General features: G+C 41.1%; 1 protein-coding gene across 2 annotated transcripts in view; it reads left to right on the forward strand.

Annotated features, from left to right (window-relative positions):
• The window catches only part of LOC126335398 (regulatory-associated protein of mTOR), a 275566-nt gene that overhangs the window by 175525 nt on the left and 74020 nt on the right, over window positions 1-26021 (forward strand). The window contains exons 15-18 of one of the 2 annotated variants that reach the window (XM_049998641.1): window positions 8863-9048; window positions 10145-10290; window positions 18015-18112; window positions 24513-24624. In XM_049998641.1, the coding sequence (XP_049854598.1) occupies window positions 8863-9048; window positions 10145-10290; window positions 18015-18112; window positions 24513-24624 (542 nt within the window). The remainder of the gene's footprint in view (window positions 1-8862; window positions 9049-10144; window positions 10291-18014; window positions 18113-24512; window positions 24625-26021) is intronic. The other variant, XM_049998642.1, reaches the window with a different exon arrangement.

A 26021-nucleotide genomic window follows, 5' to 3' on the forward strand; every position in this document is an offset into this window, starting at 1 on the left:
ACTTTTGTTACAGTAATAAACAAAGACTAGAGCCACAGTAATAAAAGATTTCATATAAAGTTTCCAGTACATCCACCGTATCATTGTCATATAAAGTATTAATAAAACAGAGGATAGTGTCAAATGGCCGGTTCATTATGGAACTAATAGGATGAACCAGCCAGCCAGAAACACATTAGAACAGTCATTCAATTACTTGTTCCATCATCACATAAAATTGAGATTAAGTCCCTCAGCAGATGAAAACCTTCCCTCCTAGCAGTACTCAAAAAACTTGACATTAAAGCATGGCACACTTTGAGTGTGACACCAAAAATATTCTGATTGCTCTTCATGGCCACAAGAGATTAGCATGCATCATTGGATAGTGTCTGGTGTGCAAATGAGTGAGGACTACATCAATCCTCCTTGGAATTCAAAAGGAAGTGCACCATGGTTGAACAGTTGATTGGCCGACTACAGCTTGTTGTTGGCCACTTTCAGACGCTGTGTTTCCCACTCAACCAACATGCTCTTTATCACCCATGACATTATAACCCTTAGGGAGACCTCACAGTGAACTGTAGTTCATGTTTGGCAGGCTTTTTTCACTGCTCTGTCAGATTCCTCATTCCCTTCAATTACTGTGTGTCCAAGGACCTAACAGAAGGCTATCTCCATCTTTTCCTATACAAGAGGTGGATAGTGTCCTGGACCAGCTGAACTATCCTATCTGCTGAATAACATGCAGAGTACTAAGTGTCCCCCCCATGAACCATGGACCTTGCCATTGGTGGGGAGGCTTGCGTGCCTCAGCGATACAGATGGCCGTACCGTAGGTGCAACCACAACGGAGGGGTATCTGTTGAGAGGCCAGACAAACGTGTGGTTCCTGAAGAGGGGCAGCAGCTTTTTCAGTAGTTGCAGGGGCAACAGTCTGGATGATTGACTGATCTGGCCTTGCAACATTAACCAAAACGGCCTTGCTGTGCTGGTACTGCGAACGGCTGAAAGCAAGGGGAAACTACAGCTGTAATTTTTCCCGAGGACATGCAGCTTTACTGTATGATTAAATGATGATGGCATCCTCTTGGGTAAAATATTCCGGAGGTAAAATAGTCCCCCATTCGGATCTCCGGGCGGGGACTACTCAGGAGGATGTCGTTATCAGGAGAAAGAAAACTGGCATTCTACGGATCGGAGCGTGGAATGTCAGATCCCTTAATCGGGCAGGTAGGTTAGAAAATTTAAAAAGGGTAATGGATAGGTTAAAGTTAGATATAGTGGGAATTAGTGAGGTTCGGTGGCAGGAGGAACAAGACTTCTGGTCAGGTGACTACAGGGTTATAAACACAAAATCAAATAGGGGTAATGCAGGAGTAGGTTTAATAATGAATAGGAAAATAGGAATGCGGGTAAGCTACTACAAACAGCATAGCGAACGCATTATTGTGGCCAATATAGATACGAAGCCCACACCTACTACAGTAGTACAAGTTTATATGCCAACTAGCTCTGCAGATGATGAAGAAATTGAAGAAATATACGATGAAATAAAAGAAATTATTCAGATAGTGAAGGGAGACGAAAATTTAATAGTAATGGGTGACTGGAATTCGAGTGTAGGAAAACGGAGAGAAGGAAACATAGTAGGTGAATATGGATTGGGGCTAAGAAATGAAAGAAGAAGCCGCCTAGTAGAATTTTGCACAGAGCACAACTTGATCATAGCTAACACTTGGTTTAAGAATCATGAAAGAAGGTTGTATACGTGGAAGAACCCTGGAGATACTAAAAGGTATCAGATAGATTATATAATGGTAAGACAGAGATTTAGGAACCAGGTTTTAAGTTGTAAGACATTTCCAGGGGCAGATGTGGACTCTGACCACAATCTATTGGTTATGACCTGTAGATTAAAACTGAAGAAACTGCAAAAATGTGAGAAATTAAGGAGATGGGACCTGGATAAACTGAAAGAACCAGAGGTTGTACAGAGTTTCAGAGAGAGCATAAGGGAACAATTGACAGGAATAGGGGAAAGAAATACAGTAGAAGAAGAATGGGTAGCTCTGAGGGATGTAGTAGTGAAGGCAGCAGAGGATAAAGTAGGTAAAAAGACGAGGGCTGCTAGAAATCCTTGGGTAACAGAAGAAATATTGAATTTAATTGATGAAAGGAGAAAATATAAAAATGCAGTAAATGAAGCAGGCAAAAAGGAATAGAAACGTCTCAAAAATGAGATCGACAGGAAGTGCAAAATGGCTAAACAGGGATGGCTAGAGGACAAATGTAAGGATGTAGAAGCTTATCTCACTAGGGGTAAGATAGATACTGCCTACAGGATAATTAGAGAGACCTTTGGAGAGAAGAGAACCACGTGTATGAATATCAAGAGCTCAGATGGCAGCCCAGTTCTAAGCAAAGAAGGGAAGGCAGAAAGGTGGAAGGAGTATATAGAAGGCTTATACAAGGGCGATGTACTTGAGGACAATATTATGGAAATAGAAGAGGATGTAGATGAAGACGAAATGGGAGATACGATACTGCGTGAAGAGTTTGACAGAGCACTGAAAGACCTGAGTCGAAACAAGGCCCCCGGAGTAGACAACATTCCATTAGAACTACTGATGGCCTTGGGAGAGCCAGTCATGACAAAACTCTACCAGCTGGTGAGCAAGATGTATGAGACAGGCGAAATACCCTCAGACTTCAAGAAGAATATAATAATTCCAATCCCAAAGAAAGCAGGTGCTGACAGATGTGAAAATTACCGAACTATCAGTTTAATAAGCCACGGCTGCAAAATACTAACGCGAATTCTTTACAGACGAATGGAAAAACTGGTAGATGCAGACCTCGGGGAGGATCAGTTTGGATTCCGTCGAAATGTTGGAACACGTGAGGCAATACTGACCTTACGACTTATCTTAGAAGAAAGATTAAGAAAAGGCAAATCTACGTTTCTAGCATTTGTAGACTTAGAGAAAGCTTTTGACAATGTTGACTGGAATACTCTTTTTCAAATTCTAAAGGTGGCAGGGGTAAAATACAGGGAGCGAAAGGCTATTTATAATTTGTACAGAAACCAGATGGCAGTAATAAGAGTCGAGGGGCATGAAAGGGAAGCAGTGGTTGGGAAAGGAGTGAGACAGGGTTGTAGCCTCTCCCCGATGTTATTCAATCTGTATATTGAGCAAGCAGTAAAGGAAACAAAAGAAAAATTTGGAGTAGGTATTAAAATTCATGGAGACGAAGTAAAAACTTTGAGGTTCGCCGATGACATTGTAATTCTGTCAGAGACGGCAAAGGACTTGGAAGAGCAGTTGAACGGAATGGACAGTGTCTTGAAAGGAGGATATAAGATGAACATTAACAAAAGCAAAACGAGGATAATGGAATGTAGTCAAATTAAATCGGGTGATGCTGAGGGAATTAGATTAGGAAATGAGACACTTAAAGTAGTAAAGGAGTTTTGCTATTTAGGAAGTAAAATAACTGATGATGGTCGAAGTAGAGAGGATATAAAATGTAGACTGGCAATGGCAAGGAAAGCGTTTCTGAAGAAGAGAAATTTGTTAACATCGAATATAGATTTATGTATCAGGAAGTCGTTTCTGAAAGTATTTGTTTGGAGTGTAGCCATGTATGGAAGTGAAACATGGACGATAACTAGTTTGGACAAGAAGAGAATAGAAGCTTTCGAAATGTGGTGCTACAGAAGAATACTGAAGATAAGGTGGATAGATCACGTAACTAATGAGGAGGTATTGAATAGGATTGGGGAGAAGAGAAGTTTGTGGCACAACTTGACTAGAAGAAGGGATCGGTTGGTAGGACATGTTTTGAGGCATCAAGGGATCACAAATTTAGCATTGGAGGGCAGCGTGGAGGGTAAAAATCGTAGAGGGAGACCGAGAGATGAGTACACTAAGCAGATTCAGAAGGATGTAGGTTGCAGTAGGTACTGGGAGATGAAGCAGCTTGCACAGGATAGAGTAGCATGGAGAGCTGCATCAAACCAGTCTCAGGACTGAAGACAACAACACACATACTAAGTGTGTCCATGAAGACAGGAAACGTCCCTCTACCAAGAAGTATCATGTATTGAATAATGAAACAGTCCAGTCAATGAAGGAAAATGATGGTAAAAATTTGTGTAGTTGCAAACTTTGCACAGTGATAGCAAGGAGTGTCATGAACAACAAACATACTAAAAATCCCCACTAGTGGAATGCGAGCGTGAAGGTTGGTGATGCCTAAAGGTCATATTTTTATGTTTTTATTGGGTAATTCGAAAAACCATGACTTCTAGCAAATATGTTTTCCAGTACAAAACTGAACTGCTCTAACTTTCCTACAAAAAAGGTCTATTCATTTTTTTCTCTCAGACTAATAGTTTCCACATTGCAGGGGATGGAAAAATTGAAGCTTATTAAAAAGTAGTGTTTTAATGGTAAAGAACTACAGTTTACTGTTAAAATGAAGTGGATTAAGAACAAATACTAAATGTGCATACCATGTCTAAGGGCAGTAGAGCCATATTAAGGGATAAATTGCATTCTGGGGTAGTAACATGGTGTACGGGCTGGAATAAAGGATAGAAGCATTAGGGAAGCTAGGTCCCGGGATTGTGGTCTTGCTTTTCCCTCCTTTATAGGTTTGAAGACTGAACAGTGAGCAGATAAGTCCCACTCCCTGTACCCCACTACCTAACTAGACACAGCTACAGGGTGTTTCACAAAGTAATACCAACACCCTGCAATGCACAGACATGCCAAGCGTATTAGGGCTGGGGGTTGATAGTTTTTCAGCACTAGATGAAATACAAATATCAGTTACTACTAACACAAATGCAAGAAACACATGTGGGCAGAATGAACATTGTTCTACACTGCCAGAGGTTAAATGATTTTTAGTCATGCTGTGCGGCAGTTGTACCTATCTTCCAGAAAAGGCAACTTCCCACAGTAAAAGTGCTGGGCACTTTCCATTTTGCAAACTGACTGTACCTTCTACATTTCCTGTCCAGTTCTTGTATGCGAGTAGGCAAAATATTTTCACTGAGCTTGCATTTACATAGTGGAGTTATTTTCCATTTATTATATGAGTTTTTATTTCCAGTTGTTAAGTGAGCTCTTATGTAAAATAAATTCCCACAAGCAGTAACTGAGAAGTGTATATTGTGTAAGTGTAATATTGCCCATGACCTTTGTAGTATTGCTGGTAATGGGATAGGATTTGTAAATGTTGCACCTTTCTGCTGTCTGTTATTCACAGTGTATTTTAGAGCTGTGTATTTGTGTCACAGTCACGTGGTTGTGAATTAATGAACGAACTGAAAGTTACAGCACTTTGCTCAGTATTAATTGTACTGCTGCTTTATTGCATACATCTCTTCCATTCAGCAACTGCTGGCACTTGTAGACTGGGCTTCACTAAGTTGAGCAACTTACCACACATCCACAGTACATCTTCCAAGATGGGTGTGAATATGTCTGATGAATTGGATGTGATCAAGTTCAAGTATTGAACAGTAATCATCTGCAATGCATTGCCTGATTTAGGCTGAAGTATGTGAAGTGCCATAACACCTAGGAGGCCTACCTCTGTTCTAGAGTGAGACACTTTAAACCTCTGAGCCTTTTCAGATGTTGGAAGAGCTGAGGCTGGAATGATGCACTTGATTCCTCTCATCCTGTGAAAAGCACTCCAGCCAGTGACATCTGAGGCAACTAAATTTATATTTTCAAATACGTATTGGTAGCATGTTACACTTGAAACAGGCTCTTCAGTGTGGCACACAATTGACACTCCATTTTTTGAACTTTTTTACATAACAACTCATGTAACAATCGCAAATAAGTACTCATTTAATAAATTGAAAATAACTCCAGTATGTAAACACAGGCTCTGTGAAATTATTTTGCTTACTCACATATGGAAACTGGACTGGAAATGCTGGAGAGGTGTAGTCTGCTATAAAATCAAAAGTGAGCAGCACTAGTGTAGTGGTATGGTAAGCTGCCTTTCTTGGAAGATGGCATCAGCTTCTCCTAAAGCAATGTAGAACAGTGTGCAGAGATTTATGTAAATTCTGTCCTTTTGCATTTCTTGCATTAGGATTGTTAGTAACTCATATCGGTCTTCTATGCAATGCAATGCAATGCAATGCAATGCAATGCTAAAGCATTTCATGAAAAATGATCATCCCCCCCCCCCCTCCAGACATGTCTGCACACAGTGTTGCCTTGTAAGGCGTACTGTGGGGGTGTAACTTTGTGAAATGCACTGTAGTTGCCTCTCATGATGTAGTGCGATAGAGAGAATAGTGAATCACCTACTCGCTCCTCAGTTTGCAGACCTGTGAAGGAGGAAAGAGCATGACCAGTATCCAGTGACCTACCTTCCCAGATTCCAGGAACCTTCCTTCCCTCACACTTCTGCCCTTCCACCTTTCCACTCTGTTATGCCCCAGAACACAATTTATCCTTTAATACAGTTATACTGCACTTAGAAGTGGTACACACATTTAATATTTGTTCTTAATCCACTTCATTTAACAGTAAACAGTAATTTTATATCATTAATAATCTGCAGTTCTTCCAACCCCTGCAATGTGGAGGGAAAAAAAAAAAAAAAAAAAAAAAAAAAAAAAAAAAAAAACTGGACATCTTTAATGGTTGGAGATAGGACGTTCATATTCATGGGACATGTACATTAGTACATTCTGCAGAAATGATTAGCTTTTCAGTCACCTCATTTCAGCATGTGTCCTGTTGCCTAGTAGATACAAGATCCACCATGGGCCCTGATAACATTCCATGCATGATGGCATCGACGCGAATAATATTCGAATGGTGTCCTGTGGTATAGCCATCCACGATGCATTCACCTGGTTCTAAAATTCAGCTGGCATTGTTGACATTGGCTCACAGTGCTGAAGCTGTCATTTCACCGTCTGCTGCACATCTTCTATTGGTAACAAGTTTGGTGATCTGGTGGTCTAGGGCAAAAGGCTGACATTTGGTGACCCCAAGAATGCTCATGTTGATGCAGCAACATGTGGTTGTGCACTATTTTGCTGAAAAGTGACATAGTGACATCTGGGATGTTACGCAGAAATGGTATGGGTATGGGTCACAGGATGTCATTCACATAGGTCACACTGGTCACAGTGCCCTGAACACACACCAACTGTGATTTGTGGTTGTACCCAATAGCTTTCCACACGATCAGGCCTTAAGTTGGCACTGTATGTCTTTTGCAAATGCTGTCACTATGATGTCACTCCTCCTTTGTGCAGAAAACCAAAATGTGGCCATCATTTTCAAACAAAGAGAACCTGGATTCATTCAAAAGCACTATCAGATGACATTCCTGTCCCCAGTAATGTTATTTCATATACTATTGCTGTCTAGCACGTTTTTGCACATTCATCAAAGGTAGGCGGAGAAGTGAATGATGAGCATGTAAACCAAGCTGTAATAAATGCCAACAGACTGTCAACACTGATAGTGTACAATGTGTTTCATTGTTCCACTGTTGTGCCAGAACCGAGGAAGACACAGATCTATCCTGCTGTGTGCTGTGCCATTCAGATGACATGTTAATCTTGGTCGGAGTGGTGCGACTTGACCCATCTTGTCGTGTCTGATGGCATTCCATGAACCATTTTGTACACATCCGTTGCACTGCCAAAACAGTTCACCCCACATGGGCAGCAATTTCCCAGATGGATGCATCACATTCTCTCTTGCCAATAACGCACTCTCTTTCAAACTCACTGGTTTGATGGTACTGTTCATGCATACATCTGCAAGGCATTGTGCATGTCTGCTTAAGTCACACTCATCTATTACCTTTGGTTTATAGTGACAATGGGAGCTGCATGCACATTTTACTGGTAGGTGGTGTTTCGGCCTGATAACATTGTTGACCGTGAACCGCAGGCCGATGTGGTTCAAATGATAATCCTTTCTGCAGAACATACTAATGTACATGTCCTGTGAATGTGAACATACTGTTTTCTAGTTGTTCATTATGCTGATATATATGAGTGTATTAGTCCTAGAGAAAAAAATGTATAGGAACTTTTTTACAGAAAATTTAGTGTAGTTCAATTATTTGCTGGGAAATATGTATACTAGAAGTTGTGGTTTTCAAGTCATTCAAGAATAACATTAAAAAGTGACCATATTAAGTGCCCCCCCTCCCCCCCCCCCCCCCCCCCCCATTCTACACTCACACCCCACCAAGTGGAATTTTCAGTTTGTTGTTCATGACACTCCCTTATAACACTATACAAAAGTTGTCTTAATCGATCTTTTTTGGTCTTCATTGACTGGACTAAAAGGGATAAAGGAAACTACTCACTGAATTTGCATGTTGAACACTTTTTCATAGTGACAGCTTATTGTAATCAAAAAACTGAAACTAATTTGATGCCACTATAGGCAAGTTTTTATTTACAGTTATCATACATCAGCATTTTCAACCAATACTAAATATTAACATGTCATTGTTTCTATTTACATACATATAATGGAGATATTAGAGGCATCACCTAAATTAAAACTGCTTATTTGAATGTAGTTGTTATAACTTTCAGCAATCAGTATATTTTTTTGAATTGATATCATTTTGAAAATGCAATAAATGTTAAGAAATTGATAGCTGTTCTTAAAAAATATAGCAATGTAGTAGAGAACTGCTACTTTTCAGTGCTAAGAAATTTATAGTAAAACAAACAAAAGCTTTTAGCTCATTTAATAACTAACTTGCTCCTGTTGTAACACTGTTAGCTCAACTGTTTGGTTAACAGGACTGCATGTTTCCCATCCTGAAACCCATCATGAAAAATTTATTTTTTTCCTTTGACAGATCTGAGCATGTCTCCTATTATGGGTATGAGACGTATAGCTTCACGAGACAGGCTCAAGACTGTCACTCCAGTGACAGTACTTAGCACCGATGGTGCTGTCTCACCAGCTGCTGTTGCCTCCTCTGACTTCATACATACAGAAAGAATCAAACGGGTTTCATCCTCATCCTCTATATGTAGTCTTGGTATGGTGTAATTACATATGCTTGCTTGACTTAGTGTTAGATGTAAGTTACTATAGTTTGAAACATTTTAAGTATAATTGCTACTTAACTGTTGGTAGTGAAGTTCTTGCTATAATATTTTAGCTAAGTTAAGACTTCATCATGCAATATTCCTTAACTATGGAGTAAGCTACATTTAAGTAGGTATGTCTTAACAAAATCATTTCTCTGCTAGGCAGTAAAAGGTAAGTTGATATGTAATTTCTGCTGGTAATATTTTAGTGAAATAAATGATTAGCATTTCTTAAATGTAGGTTTTTTGGACAATCTGTATTGCATATGAATTTATTCCTTCTTAGTAAAGTGTGTATCGTATGAAATGTTATATCTTTTCTGTCCACACTACTCTGTTGATCTCTGTATCCACACAAAACAGCACTCATGTCCTCACTCATTACTACATATTCTCATATCATATGTTATTGAGGATGACAAAATTTTTCATAGCATTGAAACTGACAGTCATGAAGAAATCTTCCAAAGACTGAAAAAAATCATGTGATGAAGTGTTCAGATTTATTATCTGTTGCTATCCTTCAGTCATGGTCCAATGTTCTCTTTTCTGATTTTGTTACTTTATTCTTCATTAGAAAAGCCGGTTGGAAACAAAAATCTCAATTTATTTTATATTTAGTTTTGTGTTTCTGTGCTTCTTGTTATTCTGTATTTCTAATTTGTTACGTTAAATAATACAAGTTTGAGAAAACCTTGTAGTGTGTGGTTAATATTTCACACATTGTGTTATAATGTTAGAATTTTTAGGCACAAATTTTGGTTTTTTTGATCCTGGTTTTAAGGACAGACCAAGAGAGAAATACTCTGTGAGCAGAAATTAAGTCTTGACATATGAATTTGTTTCACAATATATCAGGCATTCTGAAATAGTTTCTTGTGACCACATACAATTGATTTATTGCAGTTTTGTGGAGAAAGTCATGTAATATTAACACACTTCTTAAATGTTACCCTAATGTTAGTGCATAATTGAAGTAGTTAAATTTTATGTTTTTCTAGAGTTTTTACTCATGGTTTGGTAGTAATCGAACGTCCATTGCAGGTCATGGCAACCTGAGCAATTTGCCAACTCTCTCGTTTGGCAGTATCTATATGAAACTATGGCATGGTCTTACTGCACTGGACCACGATCCTCATCCTGGTGTTAGTCACCTGTCACACATTGTTACATCACACATAAGAGATCAGGTATAACTATAATTATAAGAAGAAATCATAAATTGGTTACAATTAACCAAAAATTGATCTTAAATTTATGTGTAGATTGATATCTGTTGTAATACTTTCAGAAAAAACATGTAAGCTAATTAATTAATTACCTAATTTAAAATTTTATGCACTGGGGAGAGTGAGATCTGCTTGATATGCAAATGAAAATCTGATAATAATTAAAATGATGAAAATTGTGTTGGTATGTTTATGAAAATTGGTATGCTTACATACCCATAAAGAACTGCGGAGAAGTTGGGCATTTAATCGATGAAGTTGGCTGACAGTCTTATGATTAGGAATTGCAAAAGGATGCCCCTCCGCTTGTTTACCACAGACATTCAAGTGATGAAAATTTGTGTAAACTTCAGGATTTGTACCAGTATCTCAGTAGCTTAGTAGTCATAAGTCTAAAATGACCACAACTTGGACTCGATTGCAGTCTCCAGAACTGACAGTGATTTTTTCCATAGAGGGCCAGTCAGCCATCCTTGTGAGGATAACTTGCATCTGCTTGCAGAAGAGATACAGGCCCAGTTTTCAAAGTTAATTTCAGTAACCAGGAACTTACTTTACTAATAGCATGACATTCAGTATTTGGTATCCAATGGTATTTGCAGAAAGGATACAGCAGTGGTGAGTTACGACCATAGGAGGGTCGTCTGGGTCTGCTCCCTTTCCCATTCCTTACACCTGTCTGCCCATTGCCTCAACACTTCTCTCTCTCACTCTCCCCCTCTCCCTTGCTCTCCCCCCTCTCCCCTGCTCTCCCCCGCTCTCCCCCCTCTCCCTCGCACTCCCCCCCTCTCCCTCGCTCTCCGCCCCTCTCCCCCGCTCTCCCCCCTTCCCCCGCTCTCCCCCCTCTCCCCCGCTCTCCCCCCTCGCCCCCCGCTCTCTCCCCCCTCGCCCCCCGCTCTCTCCCCCCTCGCCCCCCGCTCTCTCCCCCCTCGCCCCCCCGCTCTCCCCCCCCTCGCCCCCGCTCTCAGCCCCCTCGCCCCCCGCTCGCCCCCCCCGCTCTCCCCCCCGCTCAACCCCGCTCGCCCCCCGCTCTCCCCTCCCTGGTGCCTCCTCGCCCCCCCCTCCCCCCGGTGCCCAGTCAAAAGAGGCTCATACGACTCCAAAAACGCATCTCTAATGCAGCACAGCCTTTATGCTGAAGGCTTAGAAATCCTCTTTTTGACATGAAGCGCATACCAATAAAGCAGGCCAACACAACACACCTGTTGTGCTAGGTTGCCTAGACACCAGGAACTTGAAAACAGTTTCTTGTCCCTGATTTGTTGACTGACCTCCTAACCAGGTCTGTAAGGCAGGTTGATATTATTCCCATATACACACCTGTTACGCAGGGCAGCCAGCATGAGAGTGACTGAAAAAAACATACATGTCTGTAGACCTTGAGCATTATAAAGGCTCCGTTAAAGTCCTCTCGGGGCATGGCGTTTGTTTGTCAAATTAGGATCAGTGTAGTCCAGGGGCTTGAAGAGTTTTTCACATACTATTTCACAAACATTGTTGGCATGTCCATCTTTTGCAAGTGCATCTTTAGATTTACATAGTGTAAGACACACAAACACCATTGATGCTGGCATAGGTATTGGAGGTGTGCAGTCTCAATTTTTGCATTCATGTCTACCAGAAATTGTTGCAATAATTAGTGCCAATTAAATAAGCAGTTGCAGACAATAGTGTGAAGTGTAAGGTGGTATGCACAGGATTCCACTATGGGCAACTTCCTTGGACTAGTGCAATTCAGGTATGCAAGTAACCCCTGCATTGCATCGGTGTAGAATGATGTCCCTGATGGTAGTTGTTTATCTGACTGTATAACTAATTTGTACCTCTGACTTGGAATATGTTCTAAGGCAGTTTTAAATTATGCAATTAGTCTGTTGTTTGTGTGCAGCATTTTTTTGTAATGTACACAATCTCACAATGTGAGCCAGGGATACATTTGCATTATCTGTCTGCCTCAAGGACGTCATTACCTAGGAAATATAGTTATAGGTATGTGGGTGCATTGCCTTCGTGTGTGAACACAAACCCTACCCCTTTCTGCCCCTGGATCTTTAATAAGATGCCTACTGTGGTATGTGTGCACATGATGCTGTTGTACCAAACATGTCATCTGGAACACTGTGTTATATTTTTGTGCATGCCGTATGAAATGTCTTGACTTCAGTGTGTCCTTTGTGTTGATGCATGAAATTCAGCTGGTGGTGGACCAGGGTGTGGCAGTTTAACTTGGTAATTCATACAAAAGCATGTCAGGTAGTTTGGCAGGAAACTGTTTTGTGCCACAATGTGACTGTAATGCTAACATTTCACCCACACAAACAATTAGTATCTCTGCAATGATAGGGCAGCATGGAGAGGTGTGGATGTTCCTCTGCCTGACAACCCCCCAAAGGGCTCATGTTTCTTTCATGGGTTCGTGTGTGGTGCATGCAGGCCCCGTGCTATTGCGGCCCATTTTTCCTTCCTGGGTTGCATTTTCTTCCCCTCTTCCCCATCTCTTTGTCCTTGCTCCTTTCCCTCTACCCCTTCCTTCCACCTCTCTCGATGTTCTTACTGACATTGACCTGGCTATCCACCTTGATTATTGTATTCTTTCCAGTTTTTGTTCCACTTGCCTTTTCATTCCTTTTTGTCATTTTTGACTTCTCTGTGGTGTTTAACCTCCACTTCTAAATTTTCTCTCCATTGTGTGACCTATTTGGGGAATAACACCCTCCCTAGCTCATATGGCATGGATACCTCTCCTCTCCTCCTCTTCTTCCTTTCCTGCTGGAGCCTCCCACTAACCTGCTAGTTCAACAGCATGTGTAGCCAGTCCATGTGGTGGGGCTGCTGTTATGTACCCATCTGGCTGTGACCCCTGACAACACACCGATCACACTTCTGATGCCTGAGTTGCCTCACCATGTATGACTAGGAGTTGCTTTTCATTCCGCGACAATGGAACTCCCAACAATGGCTTGCATGCCAGACAACCCTTGCTGTGGCTTGATGGTGCCCATAGGGGGAGACCCTGATCGGAGTGAGTGGTATCATGGCATATGCTTTGTGTATTAAGCTCCAAAAAGTGGCCGTGGTATCATGGCATATGCTTTGTGTATTAAGCTCCAAAAAGTGGCCGTTCTTTTATGGCTGTCTCTTTAGTTGGTAGTGGATCATTTAATGCTGCCCTGTGGTCTTCCCTTCCCTGGCTATACTCTGGGAGTAGGGCCTCACTTGCCAGCTACCTGGTCTGCACTAGGATTGTCGGGGACACTTTCACCATCACCAAGCCTTTATTTTTGCTGAAAATATCAAAGACAAGTTTAGCAAAGTGGAATCCTTTGGTAGAATACAGTCGGCTTCACTGTTGATCAAAACTTCTGCTGTCCAATCTGCAACCTCCATGCTTGTGACCATCTTTGCAACATCCTGGTGTCCATTACTCCTAACCAGTCCTTGAATATGGTCCAAGGAGTCATTTTTCATAGGGATCTTATCCTTCAAACTGATGAGAAACTCCGCGCCAATCTGGAACAACAGGGTGCTCAAATTTGTTTGGCATTTTCAGAAAGGTCATAAGGACAATTGTGTTGATACCTGCACCTTTATTTTGGCATTTGAGGGAGACAGTCTCAGAAAAGGTCAAGGTTATTATTATCAATGTGATGTGAAGCCATACATCCCACCACCCACAGTGTGTTTTCAGTGTTTACATTTTGGGCACATTTTTTCCCATCGTATGGCAGACCATCTATGCTGTGAATGTGGATACCCACTCCATGAGGATGAGGGGAGCCCCTGTGTTCTGCCGCCCATGTGTTTTAATTATCAGAACCATCACTCTTCATGCTCGCCAGGTTGCCTAGTTTATAAGAAGAAACAGAAGACACAGGAGTATAAATCCATTGATTGTTTATCCTACACTGAGGCCCTTCACCCTGTGTTGATGACATCTAATCTAACTCTGCTCTGTTATACCCTTCCTCCCCGCCGCAACTTGGCCGCAGTACCCTCATCCATGCGTCCTCAGGACGTTGCGCACCTGTCCTCCCACAGGTGCCATCTCTGTTCTCGCTACCTGAGCCTGACCTCTTACTTATGGACATCACCCCATCCTTCTTGATGGTAGATGGGACCCAAAAGTGTCATTGGCTCCAGCTCATTTGCTTTCCATTTGGATACCCGTTCCATGCTTATTCAATCCCTGGAGTTGCAATCCCTCATTTCCTTTTACTCAACAGCTTGTGTCATTTGCTAGGAATCTCATTTTATTGATTCTCGCTCACCAAACTTCCGCAGGTTAGACGCTTTCTGCCAGAATTGAGTTGGTCCTTTGAGGTCTTCCAGTGATATTTGCATATGGGTCCATATGGATGTTGTTAGTACATGGACCCCCCTTGGTACTACATTGAAAGCAGTTGCCATCCGGCTCCATTAGGGTTTCATGGTCACTGTTTGCAGTCTCTATCTCCCTCCTGACATCCACTGCCCAAACTCTCCCAACAACCCCTCCCTCCCTTCCTCCTCCTTGGGGATTTTAATACCCCTCACCCTTTGTGGGACAGTGCTTTTTCGTGTAGTCGGGGACTCTTCATTGACCAGTTTCTTGTGGACCATGACCTGTGTGTTCTCAATGATAATTCCCCAACTATTTTTAGAGCTGCCTATGGCATTTTGTCTGCCATTGATCTTTCACTAAATAACTGTCCCCTTCTTCCTTCCATGAACTGGTGGTTACCACACAATGACCTCTGTGATAGTGACCAATTCCCATTGATTCTGTTGTTCAGCCCCTGCCTCATGATTGCCAAGTTATCCTGCTGTGCTCTCCATCTAGCTGATTGGCCTCTATGTACCTCCCAGATCCTGTTTACACCTTTTTTGTCACGTTGTATTGAGGAAGTCATTCATCACATATCAGATTACATAATTTGCACTGAAAGTATTGCTGTTCCCCGCTCAACAGGCCCTGTTCATCACCAGCCAGTTCAGTGGTGGAACGTGGCTATTGCTACTGCCACTCATGATCATTGTCACACCTTGCAACATCTTTAGCAGCACCTATCCTCTGCCAGTCTTATTACCTTTAAATGTCTTCATGCCAAACCCCATTACTTAATCAAACAGACCAAGTGGGTGTGTTGTGAACACTTTGTCTCCTCCCTAGGTTCTTCTGTCCCTTTGTCACAGATGTGGGTTACACTCCACACCCTCTGGGGTTATCTGATGTTATCAACAACAGTTTTCTATTCCTGACGTTGCCCTTCCAGGCGGCCTTTAAAAAGATCCATCTCATGGAACACCTCACGACCCGTTTTGTGACAGCATTGGCATCAACCTCCTATCCAACCTCCTTTCTGGAAACAGCATGCTGAAGTTTCCAACTCGCATTTTACCCCTTGTCATGTAGAATTCTACAATCAACCTTTTACTAAATGGGAACATCTTCTAGCCCTCTCTTCTTCATATGTTTCGACCACTGGCCCTGAGTCCATCCATAACCAATTGCTTAAACACCTAAGTCCTCCACGATGACAATATCTCCTCTAGGTGTTTAACCATATTTGGCTCCAAGGCATTTTCCCCTCTCAGTGTAGAGACAGTATTGTGGTTCCTGTCCTGAAGCATGGCAAGTATCCGTTGTCCCTTGATAGTTACCAGCTCATCAGCCTGACCAATAACCCCTGCAAGTACTTGAAGAGATGGTGGCCCATGGGTTCAGATGGATCCTCAAATCTTGGGACCTTTTGTCTTCTTACCTGTCCGGCTGTCAGGAGGGACAGTTTCTGATCAGTCATCAGTTTCAGTGCCAATGAACTCACCCTCGCTCCACATTTCATCAACCGCCACACCACGCTGTCTTAGCACGAGGAGAGGGAAGAAGGGAAAACTGGAAACACACTGCATTTAAATGGCTGTGCAGTTGTACTGCATACTACATGGTTTTGTATTTCAGTGTTCTCAACAAAGTAGGTCACAAACGAAACAAAGTTTTGGTACTATTTAATTATTTTTTGCATACTAAAGACATAATGTAATTTTTATCTGGTGCAAACTGTCTCCTTACGGACAGTTGTAGACAATTTCACAGAGTTTTGCACACAAGTTGTCACATTATTGTGACTTACTTACTTATGTGATCGAAAAAAGTCTTTCACACAAATAAGTCAGACAAACGATTGTAGCACTTTTGCAACCTCATTGTGGAGACATGGATACTCTAGCTTAAAGAAATCAAAGTAGACGTCCAGGACAGTTAACATAAAAGGTTAGTCATTACAATTGGAATTGCCTTGCAGGTCAGTCAGTTACATCTACACATGCACAGTGGCACTTTCAAATAAAGCACATATGGTCTTCTAAACAACTTAAAAACAAATGTACGATTGACAGTGTCTTCGAAATCTTTATAAAGCTATCCTTGTAGTTCTTTACAGGCCACAATGAATTCTTCAATCCTCACGTTTTCTTTAATGCCTGTGAGCTTAGGGAACTGGACTGTCTTTGTCAGAATGGGTCACTTCTATAACATGCATTGCTTTTTAAATACATCCCCATCAAATCAGAAAGAAGTTTGCGTTGCCTCACAGTGTCTTATTGTCGGCTGTATGCAGTCACGTCCACTTAAAACAGGAAGTTTGTAATTCAGTCCAGACGATCTAATTTTCTTTCCTCTACTCCTCTTTCCTTCATAAATTCAACAACAGTGAGTTTTAAATTGAAAAATTGTTCCAGGCATAGGCCTTCACTTAACCAACATACTTTGCAGTAATATATGATATCTTCATACTCTTCATTCTGTTTCATTGAAAACTGTTGCATCTGACAATGGAATAATGTATGGACTTTAGAAATTTTACTATTCATACCACCAGTTTCTTCATATTCTCCAGCTCTGCAAATTTAGCACAAAATGCTTTTTGGTGTACAGAGCAATGAATCCTGTCTGTCAATCATTGTAATAGTAAATATTTGTTCTTTCATTGTCAACTAAATCTTTAAATTCTTTCTGCATAGTTTTGTAATATAATTTCATAGCAGTTACGCCATATCTGTCACTTATGCAAATTGAGAATTCTCATCCCTCTCTCCTCTCATTCCCATTAATTTTAAAAGATTGTGAAGTTAGATCATTAGACTGCTTCTTTTTGTGCAAACAGCCACTGTACCTGTGATAGTCCTTCATACTACAAACAAGTAATGAAGGCTAAACAGTACTGACAGCAAGATTCTGCCAAACTCAGAGAATTGTGCAGAGCAAAAAATGCCACACAGCAACACTAAATGAAATGTTGCACTGTTCCCTGTACTTCCAAGAAGGACCAAGCAAAGCTGAGAGGCAGGCTGGGCTTGAGACCCGCATGCATCCCACCACACGCTGCAAGTGTGAAGTTCAGCCCGGCATGACTGACCCTAATCTGTTGTTTCAAAATCTTCTTCTACATCTACAGCTATACTATGCAAACCACTGTGGAGTGGTGTTTCCCATTGTACTATGTGATAATGCTTCTTCCTATGTCACTTACGTATGGAACATGGCAAGAATGACTGCTTAACTGCTCCCATCTTAGTTTGAATGATATACATTCACCACAATTATTATATAAACGTATACATGTTATGTAGTTGTGTTATATTCATTTTTCTGCATCTTCCCGCTGAACTGTCTTTAATTCACTACAAGACATTGTTTTATATTTCAGATAAAAGAGTCAACTGCCACCAAAGATGTTGGTGAGATGAGAATGACACCATCTCTTTCTCTGCCACCATCTCCATCCAGTCGTTCATCATTCTTAGCGTGAGTATTGGGGATGCCCTTTCATATATTAACTGTAATTCAGTACTCTACTTCACTATCTCGCACCTCTCTGAGAGCACTGCTCAGGCCACGCAAGAGCACAGTGATGATAGGGGCTTCTTACGTGTTCCAGCTGTCATTGTAAGTCATTTGAACATATACAATAGTTCCATTGTTAACTGTTTTCCAGAATTACAAATCTATCACTATGATACAAACACCAGTCATAGATGATTTGTAAGACTGAAAAAATGCTGATAACTGAAAAATACTGCTTCACCCAACTGTAAAATGGTCTTCAGTGGAGAATTCTCACAGTGTACCCAAAGATTGAAGTGATCTCATAGTTATTCAGTTGAGTTAAGATCTAGGAAATTTGAGAACCAAGGAATTCATGATCATCCTGTTCCATCTATTTTCAGACACTTGTAGCGAATAAGCAAGACATATATAATACTGAAATATCTCGTTTTTGCTACGGAAGATAATTGGATATCAGGGAATATGATCTCCTAGGATGAAAATCAAACAATGGAAAATCCAGGATGGAATGTAACAATATTATGAAAAGGAAAGTTGCTACTCACCATGTAGCAGAGATACTGAGTCACAGATAGGCACAACAAAAAGACTGTCACAAATAAAACTTTCAGCCATTAAGGCATGACGACCGGGTGTGGGTAAGGAGGAGGCAGACAGTGAAGTGCTGCAGGTTAGACGGGGGTATCAGAAAAGGAGATAAATAAAAAGACTGGGAGTGATGGCTGTGTAGTGCTGGAATGGGAACAGGAAAGGGGCTGAATGAGTGAGGACAATGACTAATGAAAGTTGAGGCCAGAAGGGTTATGGGGAAGTAGGAAGTATTGCAGGTGAAGTTCCTACCTGTGCAATTCAGAAAAGCTGGTGTTGGTGGGAAGGATCCATATGGCAAAGGTTATGAAGCAGTCATTGCAGTGAAGGATGTCATGTTTGGCAGAGTGTTCAGCGACAGGGTGGTCCACTTGTTTCTTGACCACAGTTTGTCGGTGGCCATATATGCAGGCAGGCAGGCAGGCAGCTTGTTGGTTGTCATGGCAACATAGAATGCAGCACAGTGGTTGAAGCTCAGCTTGTAGATCACATGACTGGTTTCACAGGTAGCCTTGCCTTTGATGGAATAGGTAATATTAGTGACCAAAATGGAGTAGGTGGTGGTGGGAAAGATGTATGGGACATGTCTTGCATCTAGGTCTATTACAGGGGTATGAGCCATGAGGTAAGGGGCTGGGAGCAGAAGTTGTGTAATAATAGACAAGAATATTGTGTAGGTTCAGTGGACAATGGAATACCACTGTGGGAGGGGTGAGAAGGATAGTGGGCAGGACATTTCTCATTTCCGGGCATGACAAGAGGTAGACGAAACCCTGGTGGAGAACGTTATTCAGTTGCTCCAGTCTTGGGTGGTACTGAGTTACAAGGGGGATGCTCCTCTGTAGCTGGACAGTGGGAGAAAAGAAAGATATGGCACGGGAGATTTGTTTTTGTACAAGGTTGGGAGGATTGTTATGGTACGTGAAGGCTTCAGTGGTACCCTTGGTGTATTTCAAGAAGGACCGCTCATCACTGCAGATGCAATGACCACGGGTGGCTAGACTGTATGGAAGGGACTTCTCGGCATGGAATGGGTAGCAGCTGTCGAAGTGGCGGTATTGCTGGTGATTAGTAGGTTTGATATGAACAGAAGTACTGGTGTAGCCATCTTTGAGGTGGAGGTTAGCATCTAGGAAGGTGGCTTCTTGGGCTGAGTAGGGCCAGGTGAAGCAAATGGGAGAGAAGTTGTTGAGGTTCTGGAGGAATGTGGATAGGGTATCCTCAACCTCGATCCAAATCACAAAGATGTCATTAATGAATGTGAACTAGGTGAGGGTGTTAGGGTTATGGGTTTTTAGAAAGAATTCCTCTAGATGGCCCATGAATGTATTAGTGTAGGATGGTGCCATACCTCGGATTTGTTTGTAGGTAATGCCTTCAAAGGAGAAGTAATTGTGGGTGAGGACATAGTTGGTATTGGCGACTGGGAAAGAGGTCGTTGATTTGGAATCAGTCAGGTGTTAGGAAAGGTAGTGTTCAATAGCAATAAGGCCATGGGCATTACGAATGTTGGTTTAAAGGGAATAATGACTATCAGGGCACTGTGTGGTAACGGGACAGGAACTGTGGAGAGTCAGTGGAGGAAATGGTCGATATATTTTATATAGGAGGGTAGGTTCCGAGTAATAGGGTGAAGGTGTTGGTCTACAAGAGCAGAGATTCTCTCTGTGGGGCTCAGTAAATGGCCACACTGGGGTGTCCTGGGTGGTTAGGTTTATGGATTTTAGGAATCATGGAGTGGTACAAGTGAGTAGCAAGATGGACTCCAGGGAGAGGTCCTGGGATGGGCCTAAGGATTTGAGTTGTCACTTGAGATCCTGCTGGATTTCTGGAATTGGATCACTGTGGCAAGGTTTGTAGGTGGAAGTATCTGACAGCTGGTGGAGTCCTTCTGCTAGGTAATCCTTGCGGTTCAAAACAACAGTGATGGAGTCTTTGTCCGCAGGTGGGTATTAGAAATGAAATATTTTTGTAGATGACACTGCACCATGTCACCGGGCCACAACTGTTTGTGGTTGCTTTGAAGAACATTTTGGACAATTCAAATGAATGATGTGGCTGCCCAGGTTGCTCAACATCAGTCCCATTGAACATTTATGGGACATGATTGAGAGGTCAGTTTATGCACAAAATCCTGCACCAGCAATGCTTTCACAATTACGGACGGCTATAGAGGCAGCAGGGCTCACTTTTTTTGCAGGGACTTCCAGCACCTTTTTGAGTCCATGCCACGTAGAGTTGTTGCACTATTCTGGACAAAAAGGAGGTCCAACATAATATTAGAAGGTATCCCATAACTTTTGTCACCTCAGTGTAATTAACATGGATGCCATTATAATTCATATGCTTTGAAGCCTCAGGTGGAACAGAGTTTGATGAACTGTTGCTAGAGGCATTTGCTTGGTTGTCCGTATAGTTGATGGTAAGCTGTTCTGGTGTGGCATACACACTCACCTTTGTACATCATCACAGCTTAGACATTAATGGCCAGATGGACCTTATTGTTTTCACCACAGACTGATACTGAAGCCATTTTTGCATTTGTAGTTTCATTACATACATGCAAACAGTTCAGAAACTTCACAGTTTCAGAAAGAAAAAGCAGTAGATATAAATCAGTTTTGATTCACTAAGGCTCTGTATTCTGTAGGTCTGAAATTTAATGACACTGATATTCCTCAATGAATCTTTCACTCTTTGGCTGAGTACATGCCATAATGGAACATAATAACAGATTAAAATTATGTTTTATACTTTCTCCTACAGGTGCTAGTCTATGAAAATATACACGAACCATTAAAACTGCCTGGGTAACTCATGGCTGCTCAAGAGCAAAGTTATGTGTTTGAGTATCAATCTGGCACACAGTTTTAATCTATCTGAAAATTTCAATTGCCAGATTTTTTACCATGTTGTAACACCTTTGGAATGTAGGACTGTCCAAATAGTAAATTAGTAAGATTTGTGTTAATGTAATATGTGAGTATGACCAACATGGAATATATGCCAGTAAAGGTGAGATAATTTTATTTATGTGTCTGTGATTTTAGTCCAGAAAATAGATATTCCAAATTTGTGTGCAAGATGCATAATTATTGCAGGGCATGTTAGGGAAACATAATATGATATTTATGTTTGACATAGTGTCAGATGTTGGAGGTATTCTGAAGGCTATATTATTATTGAAGAATCAAAGTTGCCATGATAGCTAGTAATTCTTTTTATTCCTATTACTGGCTTTGACTGCTCTACACAGCCATCATTGAATCCAATGATGACAACATAGATCCATCAAAACCGGTAATATAATAAAAAGAATTACTGGCGATCTTGGCAAACTTAATTCTTCAAGAATAATATAATGTGATATGACGAAGTTTAGAAGTTTTGCTTGTTAATTGGTTTGATGTGAACCAAATTTTGGGTGTGAGCCTCAACAAGACTAAGGTTAACAATGAGGAAGGTGGCTTGTGACATGGAGAATGATCAGATAAATTTCTGTCATCAAACAGAGTTGAGCTGGCAAGTGTAGTAGTATGAGGGTTGATTCAAATTTAAGGTTCCCTTGTTTTTTAGAAATAGAAATAAATGTTTATTTTTATTGATTTACATCATTCTAATGCATAAACATTGATATATTTTTCTACGTAATTTCCATTTCCATTCAAGCATTTTTGGAGATGGTGCTAGTTGTGTCGCCATGTCACAGAACTCCCCTGCCTACCCATTGAGGAAGCTCATAAACTCTTGCATGACTTCATCATCCATCCGAAAGCAGAGTCCACCAAGTATTCCTTCTATTTTGGTAACAACTGGATTTTGGGAGCAACTGGTAATCACTCGGGCCTAGGTCCAGCCTTCAGGTGGGGTGGAGAATTACAGTCCAGTGAAATCCTTTGGTCCTGGGTTTCACGACAGACTTGGGGTCAAGTGTTATCTTGAAGCAGCATCACCCCTTTTCTGAAGCAGTATCACTCCATTGCTCAGTTTCCTCTCTGGCAGTTCTGGATCACCCGTCTGAATTTCTTTAGCATTGTCTAAGTTTATTGTCATTCCAAGAGGCAAAAATTCGGTCAGCAACATCCTTTGTGGATCCAGAACACAATCATCATCACTTTGCCAGTAGACTATGTTTGTTTAAACTTTTTTTGGCATAGGCAAAGATGAATGTCCCCATCTGGATAATGGTTGTTTTGTTTCAGGTATGAAATGAAACACACATTTCATTGGCCATAAAGATTGAGTCCAACAGTATCTCCCTCTTATCACTATGTTGTTGAAGAAATTGATGGGCACAGTTGACGCGTTGCTACTTGCCCTTCAGAATTTGAAAGAGAGTATTCCAGTCAACATTGTCAAAAGTTTTCTCTAAGTCTACAAATGCTAGAAACATAGGTTTGCCTTTCCTTAATCTAGCTTCTAAGATAAGTCGTAGGGTCAGTATTGCCTCTCGTGTTCCAATATTCCTACGGAATCCAAACTGATCTTCCACGAGGTCGGCTTCTACTAGTTTTTCCATTCATCTGTAAAGAATTCACGTTAGTTTTTTGCAGCTGTGACTTATTAAACTGATAGTTTGGTAATTTTCACATCTGTCAACATCTGCTTTCTTTGGGGTTGGAATTATTATATTCTTCTTGAAGTCTGAGGGTATTTCGCTTGTCTCATACATCTTGCTCACCAGATGGTAGAGTTTTGTCAGGACTGGCTCTCCCAAGGCCGTCAGTAGTTCCAATGGAATGTTGTCTACTCCCGGGGCCTTGTTTTGACTCAGGTCTTTCAGTGCTCTGTCAAACTCTTCAAGCAGTATCGTATCTCCCATTTCATCTTCATCTACATCCTCTTCCATTTCCATAATATTGCCCTCAAGTACATCACCCTTGTAGAGATCCTCTAGTTACTCCTTCCACCTTTCTGCTTTCTCTTCTTTGCTTAGAACTGGGTTTCCATCTGAGCTCCTGATATTCATACAAGTGGTTCTCTTTTCTCCAAAAGTCTCTTTAATTTTCCTGTAGGCGGTATCTATCTTACCCCTAGTGAGATAAGCCTCTACATCCTTACATTTGTCCTCTAGCCATCCCTGCTTAGCCATTTTGCACTTCCTGTCGATCTCATTTTTGAGACGTCTGTATTCCTTTTTGCCTGCTTCATTTACGGGATTGGAATAATAGAGAATTGTGTAGGTGGTTAACCCTCTGCCAGACACTTAAATGTGATTTGCAGAGTATTGATGTAGATATAGACATAGGCATAGATGTAGATAGATGAGAGACAGTGGTCTTGTGTTTGAGTTGTTGTTGTGGTTGTTGTGTGTGTGTGTGTGGGGGGGGGGGGGGGGGGGGGGGGGCGTGCACGTGTGTGTCACACTATAAACCCAAAGGTACAGGGTTCACTACCAAGTTGGTCTTAAAATGTTTTTCTATCTCTTACTTTTTCACATCTGCAGATCCTATGTATATAAGAAAAAAAAACAAGAAGCAAAATGATGCTTGTAGTACTTATACTCTAGGAACTATAATAATTGACATGGTTAGCAGGTTGAAGGAAGGCAGGTAGATGCTTACCATATGCCGTAAAGTCATAGTTAACACAGTACTGTGATATTCAAACAAACTTTCAGATTGACTCATTCATGTAAAAATAGAAATTATTATTATTATTATTTAATTTTCTTGTTTTCCATATGAAGGATTGTGTGAATTGCATTAAACATGTCAAAATTTTACTGTAAAATTTGTATATTTTCTAACACAAAATTAAATTATTTCAGTGGAGAATCTCCACCTACATCAACAGCATCAACTACGTCAACTATTGAACTTCATAAATTTTCTAGTTCAAGAACACATACACCTCGACCTCGGAGGGTATTGCATAACACAGTGAGTAGTCTGTTGTAAGACCAATTATACAAGCTATGAAACTGATTGGAAAATTAAGAGTAACACTAAATTTTGTTAAAAATAATTTTACTCTAACATATTACGCTGTCGCCGCAGACTCTGATTTTGCTGTACTAGTTAGTGCCACTGGCATGCTATGGGTCATCGGTTCAAATTTTACTGAAACATTAAGTGAACGGGCGTGTGTGTGGGGAGGGGCTAGGTGCATACACACGCACTTGTGTGTTAGCTTAAAATATGCAAGTGAGACTTGCTATGAATTTAAATCTAGATGGTGTTCTGTATATAATAATGAATACTAACCATAAAGTGATAGTGACAAGGCATATTTTAACTATTAGTATACACTGCCACAAAGATGTCATGCAACAAACATGAAACTGGTATGAAGTGTACAGTGTGCTTGGATATGCAGATGATTAACATTTCAGTGCCATTGTGAAGTGTTGGTAGGAGTGATGCCATCTACATTTTGTACATAAGGAAAAATAACACAGTGGATTTCGCTTTCAGAAATTGCATTTGAATATCACAAGATACTGTTATACCTCATGCAATGTAACAAAACAGAAAACCCTTCGAATATTAATCTAACGTGTTCAAGTAACAAAAGTGAAGGAACCTTGATATGTCTCACTGATATCTCAAGCATGTACATTTAAAGATAACTGAAACTAAGAATATTTAATTTTCCCCGTGATTCCTTGAGTATTATGCCAACACAGATCGCAATACCTGCAAATCTTTACCACAAACACACTTGTTACTTGAGATTTCCTACTGCCTGCAAACTTAATGATGGCACTGCATAACATGCATACTTTCCCAACTTATGGTAATAATCTACATGAGAATTGGCCAAAAAAAAGGCAGTATGCAAATGAAATGTTACACTAAGAAACAGCAGAATTATCCTTATATGGCAGTGGCATTTTTCAACAAGGTACTACACCATATCACAAGGCCAGGAGTGTGATGGAGTGGTTCAAGGAACACAGTGGCAAGTTCTAGTTGATGTACTGGCCCTCCAACTCACCAAGTCTGAACCCAATCGTACCCATCTGGGATGTGATTTAATGTGCTGTCAGACCTTATTGCCCCAATCCCTGAAACGTATGGGAATTAGGTGCCTTGTGTGCAGGTGTGGTGCCAGCTCCCTCGAGCAATCTACCAAGGTCTCATTGCTTCCATTCTATGACACGTTGCCACAGTTACCCATGGCAAAGATGGACATGCCAGCTATTAGATAGGTGGTCAGAGTGTTCTGGCTGATCAGTGTATGCTCACAAAAATCATATATTGACTGGCACATTATACATTCTGAAAATCACTGCATGGTGAGAAAGGGCATCAGTGTATTTCTAGTTCAGTTTGAC

This window comes from Schistocerca gregaria, chromosome 2 (assembly GCF_023897955.1).
Source record: "Schistocerca gregaria isolate iqSchGreg1 chromosome 2, iqSchGreg1.2, whole genome shotgun sequence".
Lineage (NCBI taxonomy): Eukaryota > Metazoa > Arthropoda > Insecta > Orthoptera > Acrididae > Schistocerca > Schistocerca gregaria.